We start from the raw sequence: 16151 nt of genomic DNA on the forward strand, positions 1-16151 counted from the left end.
GTAATTTGGGGGGCTAAATTATATTTTTCCCTATATATAACTTAGTTGGCAACCATTCTGGTTTCTTGTGGCAAGCTCATGCTACGGGAAATTATGCTCCCCAATCCTATGAACTACATCATCCTGAATATCTACAGTTCAATAACCATTCTTCCATGCCTTCACCTTGCAATGACCCTCCTCAAGAATCATTAGTGCAACATTTTCCAACTGCTCATGTCGATGACTTAGAGGAGAGAGTAAACCAACTCAGATCAGCTAGGCGTGCCTATACCCAGCCTCCTCACACTCACGCACCTCATAAGTCATGTTCGTATTGTTATCATCAATCTCACTGGATAAATGATTGTCCATTCATTAACCATTATATGAGTGATGAGGATGATGCTAGCAAGTCTTCACATGAGCATGTTCGAATCAGCACCACATTTGGGAGTGAGGAAGTTGTCAAGGAGACTGTCAATGAGCCAAGTCTAGAGGATCCTTTGGAAGAATGCCTTGCTCGATTTTGAGATGATTTAGATTTGGATAAGTTACTTGAGGATGCAGATGCAGTATTGGATCCTACTCTCAAGGTGCCAACTGAGAATGGGGAAACCACTCAGATATCATTCCCTAACTCATCTTCATTAGCAGTTGAGCCTTTCATTGTGGATAACCATGAGGAGGAAGAAAAAGAGGAGCAAGTTGAGCATATTGAGCCCCCAACAACTCCAAGTCTGTCCAATGACAAGAAAGTGAATACTGAAGCTCATTCTTTTGTCACAATCCCTCTTGAGACACTCTATGAACCCCAAGCTTCATTTATTCATTGTCTCAAAGAGCCATCTTATGCCAAGATTCTCAATGATCTATGCAAACAAGCGAGCAAATCTAGGAACTACCATCGTAAGAAGATCCTTCTAAGCAACAAGATTGGCTACCTAAGATGGCAGAACATCCTTCCAGAGGGCTATGAAGTTTTAAAGAAGAAAGAGTGGAAGGGATTGGTCGGACACCCAAATGATCGGGGAAAGTGCAGTATTCTTTCCTTTTATTTTCCGCACTTTATTTTTTGAGTTCTTTTCCTTTTTGTCATTTCATTTCTTGTCATTTCATTTTTTTGTCTCTAACAACAGGTAATCTTTTGATGTTTCTTTCTATAAGAAAATATTGCTGTTAATTCTGTTGACAAGTGTTTTGGTGTTCAAGTTTGGGGGACGCCTTGGCCTTTGCACTCTCCGGTTCCTCATCCCACGAGATTTTACCTCTTGTCACATTCGGACAATGTGTCATTTAAGTTTGGGGGTGTGGACAAACACACTGTTTGTTTGTTTGTTTGTTTTTATCTGTTAAAATAAAAAAAAATAAAAAAATTGCTATGTTGTTGTTGAGTATGAGTTAGCTCTACCTGTGGTTTAATTTTCATTAGCTTACTTAACATTTTGAACATATCATCATGTCATTAGGAATCTGAACCCTTTTCATTTTTGGGTTAGAGAGACTTCAATTGTTTTGAATTGATTATCATGAGCACATTAGCATAGAGTCTGTGAGGTACGAAATTTGAATTGAATCTTGTGTATCTTGAGATTTATTGGATGATTTGTTAATGAATAACTTGGGCATGAAAATTAAAAAATAAAAATACAAATAAATAATTAATAAAATAAAAAATAAAAAATCATCATTTTGAGTCCTCACTGAGTAACTGGACCTCTTGCCTCATTAAGCATTGAGTATTTGCGTAAAAAGGTGTGAAACTCAAGATTGGTTGATTGTATGGCTAGTTTGGCTTCGTAGCCTTTTTGACTTGAGTCACTAAGCCCCTTAGGGATGTTTTAGATCTAATGCCCTAAAACCATCTGGTTTTGGAGTCATTGGCCTAGCACTTGTTACATGGGTCAATTAGAAAGCTTAAGCGAGCTAAGCATTGCACAGAATACACAAAAATAATAATAATAATAATAATAAAAAAATGCATATCTTGCCTTGGTTGTTTCATTTGATAGGGATTCCAACGAATATTTAAGGTATTTATCTTAAGCATAAATTGAAGCCTCATGACTGTATGTTAATTTCACTTTGCACCTATCTGAGCATTTGTTGTCTCAACTGTCCATTTATGAGTTATTTGATTCTGGATTCCTTAATGATTGTGACGATAGTGTTTGTTATGTTAAGCTTGCTTAGAATGAGATCCATGGTTTGTGTGAAACTTTATTCTCTTCAATGACATAGCACTGACAATGTTTGTGGGTATCATTTCTGTTAAACCCTCATGAGATTTCACTCGTCCACTAGAGATGCCTAGGGGTTTAAAACGCTTGTTGCATATGCTAAATGCAATCGTCTCTCCCATGACAGCGGACTTATGTTTCTTACTTTCATTTTGTCTTGATAGGGGACTAGCAAAATGTAAGTTTGAGGGTATTTGATGAGTAACAAATATTGCATATATTAGACCCCTTAATTTGCATTTGCTAAGCCTTTAGTTTTATTATTTTTTGATGTTTTGGTTAGTTTTGATGTTTTGGTTAGTTTTGATGTTTTAGTGTTTTGTAGGTTGCTAAGGGAAAACTGCGCCTTTAAAGGGAAAATCCATTAATTTTGGGGCTTAGGACACTTCAAGTAGTATTGGCAGCAAATTTGGATCGAGCGATGCTTTGTACCCAATGAGTCCCACTAAAAAGGCCATATCTAGAGTTGTAGAGCTCGGATTGAAGCGATCTTGGTGTCATTGGAAAGCTAACTCAAGAATCTACAACGTCATGTTTTAATAAAATGGCTAATTCCATAGGTAGTGCGCTCGAGCGCACATTTAGTGCGATTGAGCGCACACGCCCCTATTGAAAGTGGAAAGTGACGCACGAGTGCGATCGAGCACTCTCGGTCGACGTGGCAATGCTAAAACCCTAAAATTAGCTTATAAATATCATTCTTTTCCACTGTAAATGTACGGAGATGTGTCGGGGGCGCCGTGCTTTGTCAATTTTTATGTTTTCTGAGTTTTTGGTGCTTTGGACTCCAATTCTTTTTTAAGTATTTTATTTTAATGAAGTTAATTTAGTTTATTTCTGATTTCTTTTGTCGTGAGAGGCTAAATCTTCAACTAAGGTTGAAGATGAAGTCTCGCCATTGATTAGTTTTATGTTTTTATGTTTCGTTCATACAATTCCGTCGTTTAATGTAATGTAAGTTCATTTCAATTCAATTGTGTGACAAAATTGTGATTGATTGTTGTTTATAAATCGTGAAAATGTTGGATATTTATTGTGTTTCATCCAATGGATACATTGCAGCTTTTGGTTTACTTTAGATATTCATTGTCTTTTGTGCAAAGCATAGATACATTGGATCTTTTGAACTAAAATGGATATGCATTGTTTTTCGTAAATACGGATGGATTCATTGAATTTTTCAATAGGATTTTATAAAAACAAAAGAACATGCATGGGATTTTATTGAAATTCGGATGTATGAACAAACATTATATGTGCTTTGATTTGGTGAGATGGATTTTGAAAACCTTAGTGTTTTTATCATTAGATTTAATTTCAGTTTTTATTTAGTTTACTAGTTTGGGCAAACAATTCGAAACTAGGTTAGAATAAGATTAGTTTAGATAGAAATTAATTTTTGCAACGCAATTCCCTGTGGATCGACCTCACACTTGCACACGCTGTACTACACATGACTTGTGCACTTGCGAGTAATTATAATTTGCACATCATCTAACTCAACCTCTTTGTCTATAAATAGGCCCATACAATAGGCCTATCTTGTACTAGTCGTGAGACCATCAACAAACATAGATTGAAGATCAACAACGTATCGAAAAGCGTGCAGATCAACCCGTTTGGAAACTGTTCTAACACTTTTCACATGGAAAAAAGGACACGAAATACGGTAAGCAGAAGATACATTTTAGGCAAAGTATAATTATGACATAAAACCAAGGAATATTATGAACCCAAAATTTCAATCAATCAAATGGTTGAATGACTTTAATTTAAGAGGTGATGTGTATTCATTATAATTGTCTAAATATTAATCTATGGACTCAGTTGGTCTAGTGAATTCTCAAATTCACAAATCGATTAAATATTAGTATTGCTTTTTTAAAAGGAATTGAGCGATATATAAATCAAAACAACTTAAGCACAACGCTTTACAAAGATAATGTCTGAAATTCACTAGGAACTTCGTCAATAAGGACTTGTTCCACACTCCGGGATAATGCTTCCTTCACTAGGCGATGAGATGCACCATTGAGATGTCGTCTAACATAGTAGACCTTCCAGTCTTATAGACAATTAAGTAATTCTCTAGCCTCCTCTATAAGATTAGTATTTCAACATTAATGAATAACTATGATTAAAATATATATGCCTCAAGCAACATAAAACTTCTATAGTTTGGGTCCTAAATGTTGAGAGACCCTCTATTTGCTATAAAGTTCTTCCCATCAATTCATAATATAAAGTATTACAACGTAGCATCATATATTACTCCAAATGGTTACACTACTTACTAAAAATGTTTAATAAGGAATGGTCGAACAAAGTTTCTAAATGAATAGAATCTATGTTTTGGCAAAGTATTGGGAGAAAAATGCATATCCCACTACCCATAGTACAAAGGAAATAAAACTTAGAAAATCAAATATTTTAATTATAAAATAGTTCTGCAAGGAATATATTTCTAAACACAATAAGAATTGAATTCCCATGAGAGTTCATAAGAATTGCTCTCTTCGTTTTCCCCTTAGACAGACACATATGCTTAGACCTAGCAGTAACCCCCACCTTAGGCCCAAGCTCTCTCCTAAAGCCTTGGGATTTGCTCATATACATGTCATTTTGAGGAATTCTATGCACTTTCTCTTCTTCTTTAGTCTTTAGAGCTTCATATCCAAAAACACAGCCAATAGATCTTATTCTCATAACACAGAGTTGACCCTCCTCTGTTCTCTTCTTCAAATCTGGCCACTTGGAAAGTTAATTCAACCCAAATATTAATTTTATGATATAATGAACATTTGTAGACAAGCAAATAATTTAATTATAAAATTAACATGTAACAAATATTACAAGAAATCAAATATATTTTTTCATACAAAAAGCACTAATTTTAAGTAATAAAAAATTATGAAAGCCTAATCGCTTCGCAAGATAATCAGGGAGAAGATAAAACCTCGCCCTTCAAACTCTCATTTAGTGAAACTTCATCTTTTTCTAATAGAAAATGACGATTTTAAAATATTGTATAGATTCTAGAAAATAATGTATATCTTTGAATGGAGTATGTTAGCATAATATGCAGATATAGTAATCACAGGTCTAAAATTTCTACCAGCCTTAAAGAGTAAAAGAGTAGCCTTTCTATTTGTTCTTGATGGATAAGCTCTAGTATGTGTTTATTGTTCTGAACAAAAGGATAAAAATTTGATGTTGCAAAAGTCAATGAAATTCATACTATTTTCATTCATAGTTGGATGAATAAGTAAAGTTATCATAGCACAGATCACGGTGAACAATGATGAAACAATGAAGTTATATATCAAATCCTAGATACCAAATGAACAAATACAAGCATCTTAACAAAAGACATTCCAGAAAACCTATTTGACTCCAACCCTTTAGAATCAAATCCTGTAGGCTGTAGCCAAATCTAGCCCATCCTTTCATTTTCTTTGCTTGATTATTAATTGCTCTTCTAGAACTTTTACTAGTCCAGGAAAAATGAATCACTTTCCTCCCCCACGCGATGTTGAGGGCAATATCTACATACAAGGATACATATATAAGTACAATCCCACAATTGCTATCATTTGTGTCCCGAGAGCAAAGCTAATGATTTTGTTCCCTTCAAATGTTTGAGACTAACTTAAAATACCCGTTGGCGGCTAATTATAGGTCACTACAATCATTAACTATACCACTTATAAATTTTACAGTTATTGTCTATCATAACAAAGCAATATTATAAACAAATCTCCTTAGGGAAGTCTCAAGACTTTTATATTATTTTAAAAACACAAACACCAAAGAGCTATAAACAAACCTGATGTTCTCATATAACTAACTTCCTTCGATATTTTGTAGAAACTTCGATCTGATCTTGTTGAGTGTGATTAAAATACTTTTTGCATTAATCCTCTGCTCATGTAACTCAGCACAACAATGCAACGCTAGTCCCAATATGGAAGAGATACAATTCTCCATTGAAGCATAATCTTTTTCGGTTCTCAACAAATTGGCATCGACCACTTGTGTTAGTGAAAGGGATAAGGATTCTTCTACCCAACGCTTCAGGCTCATTTCTCCAGCAAACATGTCATCAGTAGGTTTCTTTCTTGTGAAAGTTTCCATCAACAAAATACCATAACTATACACATCGCCTCTTGTAGAGACAATTCCTTCCAACCCATATTCTATTTGTAACAAATCAACAAATCATGAGAACATAATTATGCATTGCACAATAGTGAATGAAAAAATTTCAAAGATATAAACTGCTAAAGTCAATATTCTACTGAACATCTATAGTTATTTGTGTATGCATGAATAGAATGACAAACATTCTACTTCTAGTTGTAGGAGAAAAACATCACCTGGTGCCATATACCCAATAGTAGCGAGAGTCATGGTTTGCACCATAGAATCGCCATCACCTAACAGCTTGGCGATGCCAAAATCAGCAACATGTGCGACCATATCTTCATCTAATAAGATATTGTTGGGCTTCAAATCACAATGAATAATGGGTGTTGAATAACCATAATGAAGATATTCTAGTGCTGACGCGACATCCTTCATTATATTTAGTCTTTGTAAGATACTCAAATAGCTGCCTTGAGAATACAACCACTTCTCTAGGTTTCCATTAGGCATGTATTCCAATACAAAAGCTTTGAATTCCATGTTACTACATGTAGTAATGATTTTGACAAGATTTCGATGACGAATATTGCGTAGTACCCCACACTCTGCATCAAAACTCTTCAATGCCCCTTCTACTTCCAAGTTGAAAACTTTTATTGCAACAATCATTCCATCTAAGAGTGTCCCTTGGTATACAGATCCAAAGCTTCCTTTACCAAGTAAGTTGCCTTCACTAAACCCTTGTGTTGCTTGAAAAAGTTCTTGTTGGGAAATTCTTCTCCATGTCGCTAGTGGTAACGAGTTTGACTCCACCGGAAGTTTTGCATTCCTTTTTCGGCATCTTGTCCATACTAATACAAGAGCGATTACAAGCATTGTTACCCCAATTGTTGGTAATACATACTTAAGTATATGTGCTGCTACGACCTTTTTGGGTTGAGAAACACCTTCTTTACAAGGGGAAACTTGTAGTCGGGGCGCACCACAAAGTCCATCATTTGACATAAATGATGCAGCGGAGAAGTGTACAAATGGTCCTCCTACAGGAATTTTTCCTTGTAGTATATTGAAAGAGACATTTAGATATTTGAGGTATGACAGTGCCTCCAAAGATTTTGGAATCTCTCCAGATAAATTGTTCTTAGAAAGATCCAAGAATTCCAAGCTTACAAGTCCACCAAATGATTCAGGAATTGAGCCTTCTAATTGATTGTTCGACATGGAGAGGTTAACTAGATCTTTAAGACCTCCAATTGTTGTTGGGATTTGGCCTGATAATAGATTACTTGATAAATCCAATTTCATTAGAACTTTCACATTTCCAATTTCAAATGGGAGAGAACCACTTAGATAATTTGACGACAAGCTAACAACCAAGAGATTAGTAAGGCTCCACAGGTTCAAGGGAACTGTAGAAGATAACTTGTTACCAGCTAAATAGAGATATCTTAGAGAAGTAAGATTATCCATGCATGTAGGAATGTCTCCAGAAAGCTTATTAGCACTTATATCTATTATAAATAAGCTCTTTAATTGACAAAGATAGGATGGGATGGGACCTTCTAGTCTATTGCCATCAAGGAACAAACCTTGGAGCATGTGCATTCTTCCCACTGTAGTTGGAATAGGTCCAGCCAATTCATTGTTCTCTAGGGACAAATTCATCAAGTTCCTTAAATTGCCAATACCTCGAGGAATGCTGCCTCTAATATTGCAATTATCTATGTAAAGTTCTTGAAGAGAAGTAGAGAAATTTTCAATGGAACTGGGAAGGATGTCATTCAGTGGATTATTTGACAATCCTAACAGTCTTAGATATCTTAAATTTGACAAAGAAGAGAAAAAGTTGAACTCTGGATTAGAAGGTTCGATGGTCAAATTATTATCTTGTAGGTCGAGCACTTGGAGGAGCCTTAAATTACAAATTTCTTTAGGAATTAAGCCCGAGAATGAGTTGCTGGCCAATTGTAGGTTAGCGAGTTGTGAGGCATTGGAGATAGAGCTTGTAATTGTTCCACTTAGTTGATTTCCCCAAAGAAAAAGTATCTCGAGATTTGGAACAAAGAAGCCTATATTTGGTGGAAGATGGCCTGAAAAGTTATTTTTAGGCATTGCAATTCTTTGTATTGTTGAGATATTAAATATCTCAAATGGAATTGGACCCGTAAAGTAGTTGAGACCAATATTGAACATCTCAAGGTTTTCTAGATTACCAATTTCACTTGGTATTGCACCTGCCACAATATGAATAACCATGCATTATTATTTAAAATAAAAATGATGTGCTTTAAATGAGCTGTACATAATAAAAGTGAGCAGAAATGCATCACAAAACAATTAATGACGGGCGCATTGTTGTTGTCTAATGTTGGCTTTAGGAAGGCAATGCCCAATAATGGGCTTAACTTTGTTAAGTGGCCACGCATGGCAACTCATAATATAATGTGTAAGCCCAACAATTATTAGTCATTGGGCCCTAATATGCCTTTTCCTTCTCTGTTATACTGATTTTTAACACACAAATCATTAACTACATATATAGCCTTGAGATATGAATACATAAACATGTTTTTGGAGTATTTATTGAAGCTAAAGGGTTTCTCAAATTTCTTACTGAATGCAATTTTCTACTAACTAAAATTTCGATCACTGCTATGTGATTAATACTTTGGGGTTCTTAGAACAAACCATGGAGAGAGTTAATTATATTTGTGTTTTCCCTTCTATATTTTTCTTTTGTGGAAGATATAAATAAATAGTTTTGAGATGAAGACATAAGTTGTTTCTGTTTCTGTTTGTCTTAAGCTAGTCATCTAGAAAATGCACAACAGAGTATTGTAAAAGCCGGTTCAAGACATCATTAGTTTATGGGCTTAATTCGGATAAGTGGTTGTGGACAGTGGATTCACACAACTGACACATGACTGCTCACCATGCATGACAACACAACAATAGAAAAAAAATAAAAAATGACAACAACAAGACAATTACAACTGCTCTTAAGATTGGCTAGACACGTGGATCTCATTTACACAATAGCAGTAATAGGAGTAATATTGCTACAGCTTTGCCTCGTGTCCCTCTCATATGCTTTAAAAACTAACTTGACTTTTAAAATCACCATTGACTCAAAATTCAATAGTAATTTATTGTAAATTCAATAGTAATTTAAAAATCACGTAGAAAGGCTCATAGCATTACTCGTAGTAAAAGGCATTTAGATTATCATCGTCTAGGAGTTTCTTTTTTAAAGAATTTCCTAAATTTTTTATTTCCTTGTACGTTGTGGACAAATTATTTTGTATTTCAATTCAAAGGTACCAATTTCAAGGTAAGAAAAAAGCACATATTGGTGCAAAATGATGTCATCCATGTAATCAATCAACTAAATTGAAGGAGAAAATCTAAATACTTAATTTCCATCTCAATTCTATTCAATTGCGTTGATATGGCAGTGTTCATTAACCTTTAAATTTGTTTTTTGTTTTAATAAAGGTTGATCCAAATGTTGATTAACACTACCAAATCAAGCCAATAGTTAATTATGTACATTACTTACAAAGAACTAATTGTTCAACATGCAATGACCAAAAGGCTCAATTCGGTTAAATGGTTGTGGATTGAGGAAGCAATGGCGATGGCAACTCCTAATATAATGTGGAGCCTTAATAATTATTTAGCCAATTAGCCCTAATATGGCTTCTTCTTCCTTTTTTTTTCTCTAGATAATGACTTCTTAATCATATATATGGGAATTCCTTTCGTACCTTCACATATGGGCTCCAAATTTACATAGATCTTGTCCTACTAAGTCCTGAGTCCTCCTAGGGCTGAAATAACAGCCGGTTAGTAAGCGCCCACTAGCTGCTAACTGCTAACCACCTAACTGCTTTTGAAGGCACTTAGTTGCAATATCCACAGCCGCATCCATAAAATGTGGATATCATTTTTAGATATCCGCATCCACATCATGGTTTTACTAACTACATATGCACAGTCATTGCGGTTATTGATCAGTTATTATCCACTATCCGCATTTTAGGTAATGAGCATATTTAAGTCTCTTAGGCCTTCTTTTAATATCTACTACGACCTATTTTAAATATTTTTGAAAACAATTTAGGCCAATTTTTAGTTTTTTAGACTTGTTTTAAGTTTTTTTAAGCCCTAAGTGAATGGGTGAATTGTGAAGAAAAATACCTAAAAAAATGGAAACATAACATATACATTATCCAAAACAACGTCATTTTGGTGAATCTATTAAAAATAATGGATATAAAAAATATATATAATTGTTTTATATAAAGGGCGGGTATGCGAATGCGGTTATTAACCGCATCCGCATCCGCATCCACATCCACATGTGCGAATAGCATATTGCATAGTTGTAGATAACAGATACAAGCGGTTAATAACCCACATGTAACCCCTAATTAGTCCCTATAAAATAATTGCAAATTTATAAACAACCATTAAAATTTGTAAAGTGACTAAAGAATAAAAAAAGGCTGAAAATACCTCCAAATTTTTTGTTGTGAAGTTATAACTTTGTAAGCGTGGTTAAGTTTTTAATTTTTTGAAATACTATTCCTATGAATCTATTAGCTGAAAAGAGTAAAATTTGCAGTTGCTTGCACTTGAGTGTAGGCTACGGTAGGATGACACAACCAGAAAGAAGAGAGACCAATATATAAGGGATTGGTAGCATTCGAATATACTTAAAAAAATATGGGATTTGGGTGTTGGGGGGACCGGGATCCCCTCGAATCAAGGAATTCAAGGGCCTAGGATTAGTAATCTTGGCTGTTGGTTTTCATCCAACAGTCCAGATTACTCCACTAATAAAAATTATTTATATTTAAAAAATAATAAAAAATTTTAAAAGATGTGGGGTGGCTGACCACCCCTGTTGAGAGGCTAGGGGTGACTTCGGCCACCCTAGGCTGAAGCCACCCCAGGGGGCAGATCGTCCACCCCCAAGGGCCATGGGGGTGGCTTCCCAACCAGCCCTCTCCCAATGGACAAAGCCAAAATTTGTTTGTTTTTTTTTTTTGTTTGGCCCTTGCGGGGTGGCCGGACCCCCCCCAAGGGCCAAGCCACAACCTAGCCTCTCAACAGGGATGGCCGGCCAGCACCTGCGGTGGCCAACCATCCCATATCTTTTAAAATTTGCTTAAAAATTTTTATTAATTTTTTATTATTTTGATTTTTAAATATAAATTAAAAATTATTTATTAGTGGAGTAATTTGGATTGTTGGTTTTCATCCAACGGCCCAGATTACTAATTCTAAGCCCTTGAATTCTTGAGGCTATTTGAGGGAATCCAGATCCGTGTTAGGGGGGTGGAGCACCACGTTTTGGGATGTAAAAATTTGTCGAATGTTTTACTGAATTCAATTTTCTAACTAGTTAATGGGCTTAACTCGAATAGTGAATTGAGGAAGCAGTGGCGATGGCTGTTATATTTTAGACACGAACATTAACTGGCTCACTATTACAACTGCTACTACTTCATAATCCACATGTTTGTGCTTTACTCTCTTTCCAGGTAATATGCAATGTCACTACTTTGTTGACAAAAAAAAAAAAAAGAGTATATTTAGTATTTTGTTATTTTTATTTTTTAATTTGGGCAGCGTCATTGGAATCATATTTTTGCTGTATTCCTCGATCAATAATGTCATCCGTATAATCAATCAACGAAATCATGATTAAGCATACCTCTAAAGTTGTTGTAGCCAAGCAATAACTAAACAAAAATGCTAAACATACCTTTGAAAGTGTTACGGTTAAGGTACAACTTTGTGAGCATGGTTACGTTCCCAATTTCAGGAGGTACTATTCCCGTGAATCTATTATTCGACAACCTTAAAATTTGCAGTTGTTTGCACTTGAACAAAGCGGATGGGATAGTCCCTGTAAGACAATTACCATGTTAGAAACAACTATTAAAATTTGCTAAGTGACTAAAGACTAAAAAAATGCTAAACATGTCTCCAAAGTTGTTTGTGCTAAGGTATAACTTTGTGAACATGATTAGGTTCTAAATTCCCAAAGCTACTCTTCGTTTGAATTTATTATCATACATCGCTAAATATAAAAGTTGTTTGCACTTGAAGAAGGAGGACGGAAATTGGGCCAAAAAAAAAAAAGATTTTAAGATATTTGAAACCGTTGTAAGTTGGGAATATTATCAAACATATCCATCGAGAGTCCACCGCACAGCTCATTTGCTTTGTGGACAATGACTTTGCATTGAGGACATTTTGAAGATAATGGAGAGCATCAGCCCAAAAAATCCCTATTTTCTTTAAGATAATGGACATTTTGATTTTTTTAATTTTTGAAGATAATGGAGGACATTTTTAAGATAATGGTCGATATGTTGAAGATGAAAGAAAACCAAATTTGTTTTATTTCGTCTTTCACTGCTCTATATTCAAGACACAAAACAGATGCATTTTTCTTTTCCTTTGTTCATTGCACATATAGAGAGAGTAAGAGAGAAAAAGGTAGAGATGTTAGTACCACAAGGTGAGGTTCCTTTTTCTTTCCTTTTCTAATATTATTTTGTTTTGATTTATTATATTTGGGGTTCTTAATTCTAGCAAAAAAATTGGGAGTGAGTTGGGAAGCAGAAAATATAGAGATCATAGGGACCAATAGGAGTAGAGTTTTGTAAGAAGTGATTTTTAAATTCGTAAGACCGATTAAATAAAATAATGGTAAAATTTTGTAAGCACTATGCATAATTTTTAAGCAAATGATTACCAAAATTTCTTAGACAGTTGGATCGTACGCTTTGTGGGTTGAGTGCAAGTGTTTGAACAACTATAAGTATAAAACCTATTGACCTTATGCGCGCTTGATGTTTTATTGCATAAACTATACAATATTTTTTTATTGTGATTTTGAGCCGTATACATTTTGGAATATATGATTATGATAAATTATGTTGATATGATTTTGTGTTTAAAGAAATGTGTTGAATTAAAGAGAGTTTTGACTGAAAATGAGTTTTAATGGAGAATGAGATACGATTATATGTGATATGTGAAAAGTTTGTCTAAGATGAGTACCCAGCGGCTAAGTGGGATTGTACATATTAGCACCTTCTCTGTGCAAAAGGCAATTTTGGAACATCATCTCAGTTCATTCTAAATTGGTGATAATCGATCCTCAAATCTATCTTGGAAAAAATGTATGTTGTTACGAGCCTAATATTATAGTCCTATTCCAATAAGGAGGCGTACTCCACTATAGGTTAATAGTAGTATTTTAGTCCTATCCTAATAAGGAGACTTTCTCCACTGCCATGTAGGTCAAGTAAGGATATTCTCTTTTATTTTCCTAGTCTAGGTAGTATTACTTTTACAAATCCTAGAGGGATTTGACCTAAATTGTAGTTGGATTTAAACCCATGTTTTGGGTGCATTGAAGCATGCAAATATTAATTCTTAAACCTAGTGTTTGGAGGCCTAGGAACCTCAGATTTCCTACCGTTAATTATTTAGCGAAAATAGGTCGGAATAAGAAGCAAGATCCTGCTTCTTTTTTGGTTGATAGGTGAATTACACGTTTAGTTACGAATTCTCGTAACAATTTGGTATCAAAGCCAAGTTCCTTTCCATTGGCTTACCAAAGAATGGAACGTATGGAGCAACAAATTTCCAACTTGCAGAAGATGTTCGAAGGCTTCATGAAATCCTCGACGGATCAAACAAAGAAGTTGGTGGAAAAAATAGACGATGTGCGGAGCAAAGGGAAGAGTGAGTTTGAAGAAAATTCCACAGCCAGAAACCGATAAAAAAATTCCTCTTCCAGTTCAATTGTGTCGAAAATAGCTAAACTGGATTTTCCTAATTGTAATGGGGAGATTGACCCCACAAGTTGGATCTATACGGTTGAGCAGTTCTTCGAATTTAAACAAATAGAAGATGAGGAGAAATTACCTCTGGCAGCGTATCATCTGGAATTAGAAGCGCAGATGTGGTATCGACTCTTCAAAGAAAGCGAGGAGTTTTTGACTTGGGAATCCCTAAAGGCGGCTCTCTAGATCTGCTACGGACCAACGGTGTTTGATGATCACTTCGGTGACCTCACCAAATTACAACAAAGAGGATCGGTGAAAGAGTACCAACTCCAATTCGAACATCTACTTAGTTGAGTGGGTAAGTTATCAACGCAACACCAACTAGGCTTCCTTCTAAGTGGATTAAAAGGGAACTTAAGAACTAAGGTGCAACCCGCACGACCCACCACGGTAACGGAGGCCATTGGCTTGGCACGATTGTATGAAGCAAACAATTGGAGTCTAAAAAAACCCCAAAATTCAGAGGACAAACGCACGACCCAGTGGGCAGCAAACCCCCCTCTTCCATCTACGAATTTAACCCAAAGCAAGCCACTGCCCACCCGACGGTTGTCGTCTGCGGAGATGCAAGACCGAAGAGCCCAAGGATTATGCTTCAATTGTGACAAAAAATTTGTTCCCGGTCATAGGTGCAAATAATTGTTTTCTATTGAAAGGGTCTATGCGGATGAAGAAAATTGGGAGGAGACAGACTCAAATGAGTTCGAAGGAAGGAGGGCCAATGAACCAGTAATCTCCTTGCACGCCATCACCAGAATACCCACGTCCCAAACGATGCGCGTAGAGAGGGCACTAGGAAGCCACGGATTGGCGGTGCTGATGGATACCGAGAGCACCCACAACTTCCTCAGCTCCCGTGTGGCGGCACAGCTGGGTCTAAATCCCACCCACACCAGATTGTTGCGGGTCACGGTGGCAAACTGCGAGCGCATGAGCTACTCTGGCCAATGTGCTGGGATGCTTCTGAAGATCCAGGGAGAGGTATTTGTAATTGATTTCATCTTGCTGCCCTTAGATGTGTGTGATATTGTGTTGGGAATGCAGTGGTTGAGAACCTTGGGTCCGATCCTATGGGATTTAGAAAGAATGTTCATGAGGTTTCGATGTAGACTACAATGCCTGGGAGTATATGAGGAAGGCCCGAATGGATGATTGTGTGAAGACACCCCGAAAGATGGAGACACGATCCCAAACTCGCGCGACAACTACAATAGTTCCTGGAATTGCGATTGATCGCACATTGACTGTGATCAAGCACACGGCACCTGATATGGAGATGACCGTCCATGGTACAGCGAACGATCCACCCCTGCCTTAGCGATCGAGTGCATGATCGAGCGCACAAGTCCCTGGAAGTGCAATTGATCGCAGTATACCTGGGATCGAGCACACTAGGGATAATCCATGGTATTTTTCCGCTTTTATTTGCCTTAAACCGACTTTGTTTACTTGTTTTACTAGGATTACGATTTTGGGATCTTTATTTCCATACTTTACTAGTATTAGGAGTCTTGAGGGCTATAAATACATGATTATAGCATTTGAAAAACTCAATTTTCTTTAAATAAGATATACTCAAAGGAGTTTTCTTCATATTTTTTCTTGAAACCTTAGATAGACTCTATAGTTTTGAGAAGAATTCTTAGATCCTTGATCGACTCAAGATCTAAGAATTATTTATCCTCCTTCTTGTACTGTTTTATTCACTTCCCATCTAGTCAGCTTGCACGATGGGAAGGACAACCACTTTTCAAGCTTGCACGATGTGTATGAATCAGCAAACCTTTTTGCGGAGCGCTGAACATAAGGCCGTCGAGCCCCTGCGCAAGCTCATGCTAATCGATGGGAGAGCGGGTTCAAACTTGAGATTCCATAATTCCAAGGGGGTCTCCAACCCGAGGAATTCCTAGAT

General features: G+C 36.1%; 1 protein-coding gene across 1 annotated transcript; it reads right to left on the reverse strand.

The window, feature by feature from the left end:
• Positions 1 to 6530: 6530 nt before the first annotated feature.
• LOC132187888 (probable LRR receptor-like serine/threonine-protein kinase At3g47570) lies at positions 6531 to 8621 on the reverse strand. The gene has a single exon (XM_059602317.1). It carries the CDS (start codon positions 8619 to 8621, stop codon positions 6531 to 6533), a length of 2091 nt encoding a protein of 696 aa, XP_059458300.1.
• Between the last annotated feature and the right edge of the window lie 7530 nt (positions 8622 to 16151).

The sequence above is a fragment of the Corylus avellana genome, chromosome ca7 (genome assembly GCF_901000735.1).
Source record: "Corylus avellana chromosome ca7, CavTom2PMs-1.0".
Taxonomy (NCBI): domain Eukaryota; kingdom Viridiplantae; phylum Streptophyta; class Magnoliopsida; order Fagales; family Betulaceae; genus Corylus; species Corylus avellana.

Coding starts and splice junctions, on each gene's coding strand:
- LOC132187888 (XM_059602317.1), bottom strand. CDS start 8,621: ATGGTTATTCATATTGTGGCAGGTGCAATACCAAGTGAAATTGGTAAT.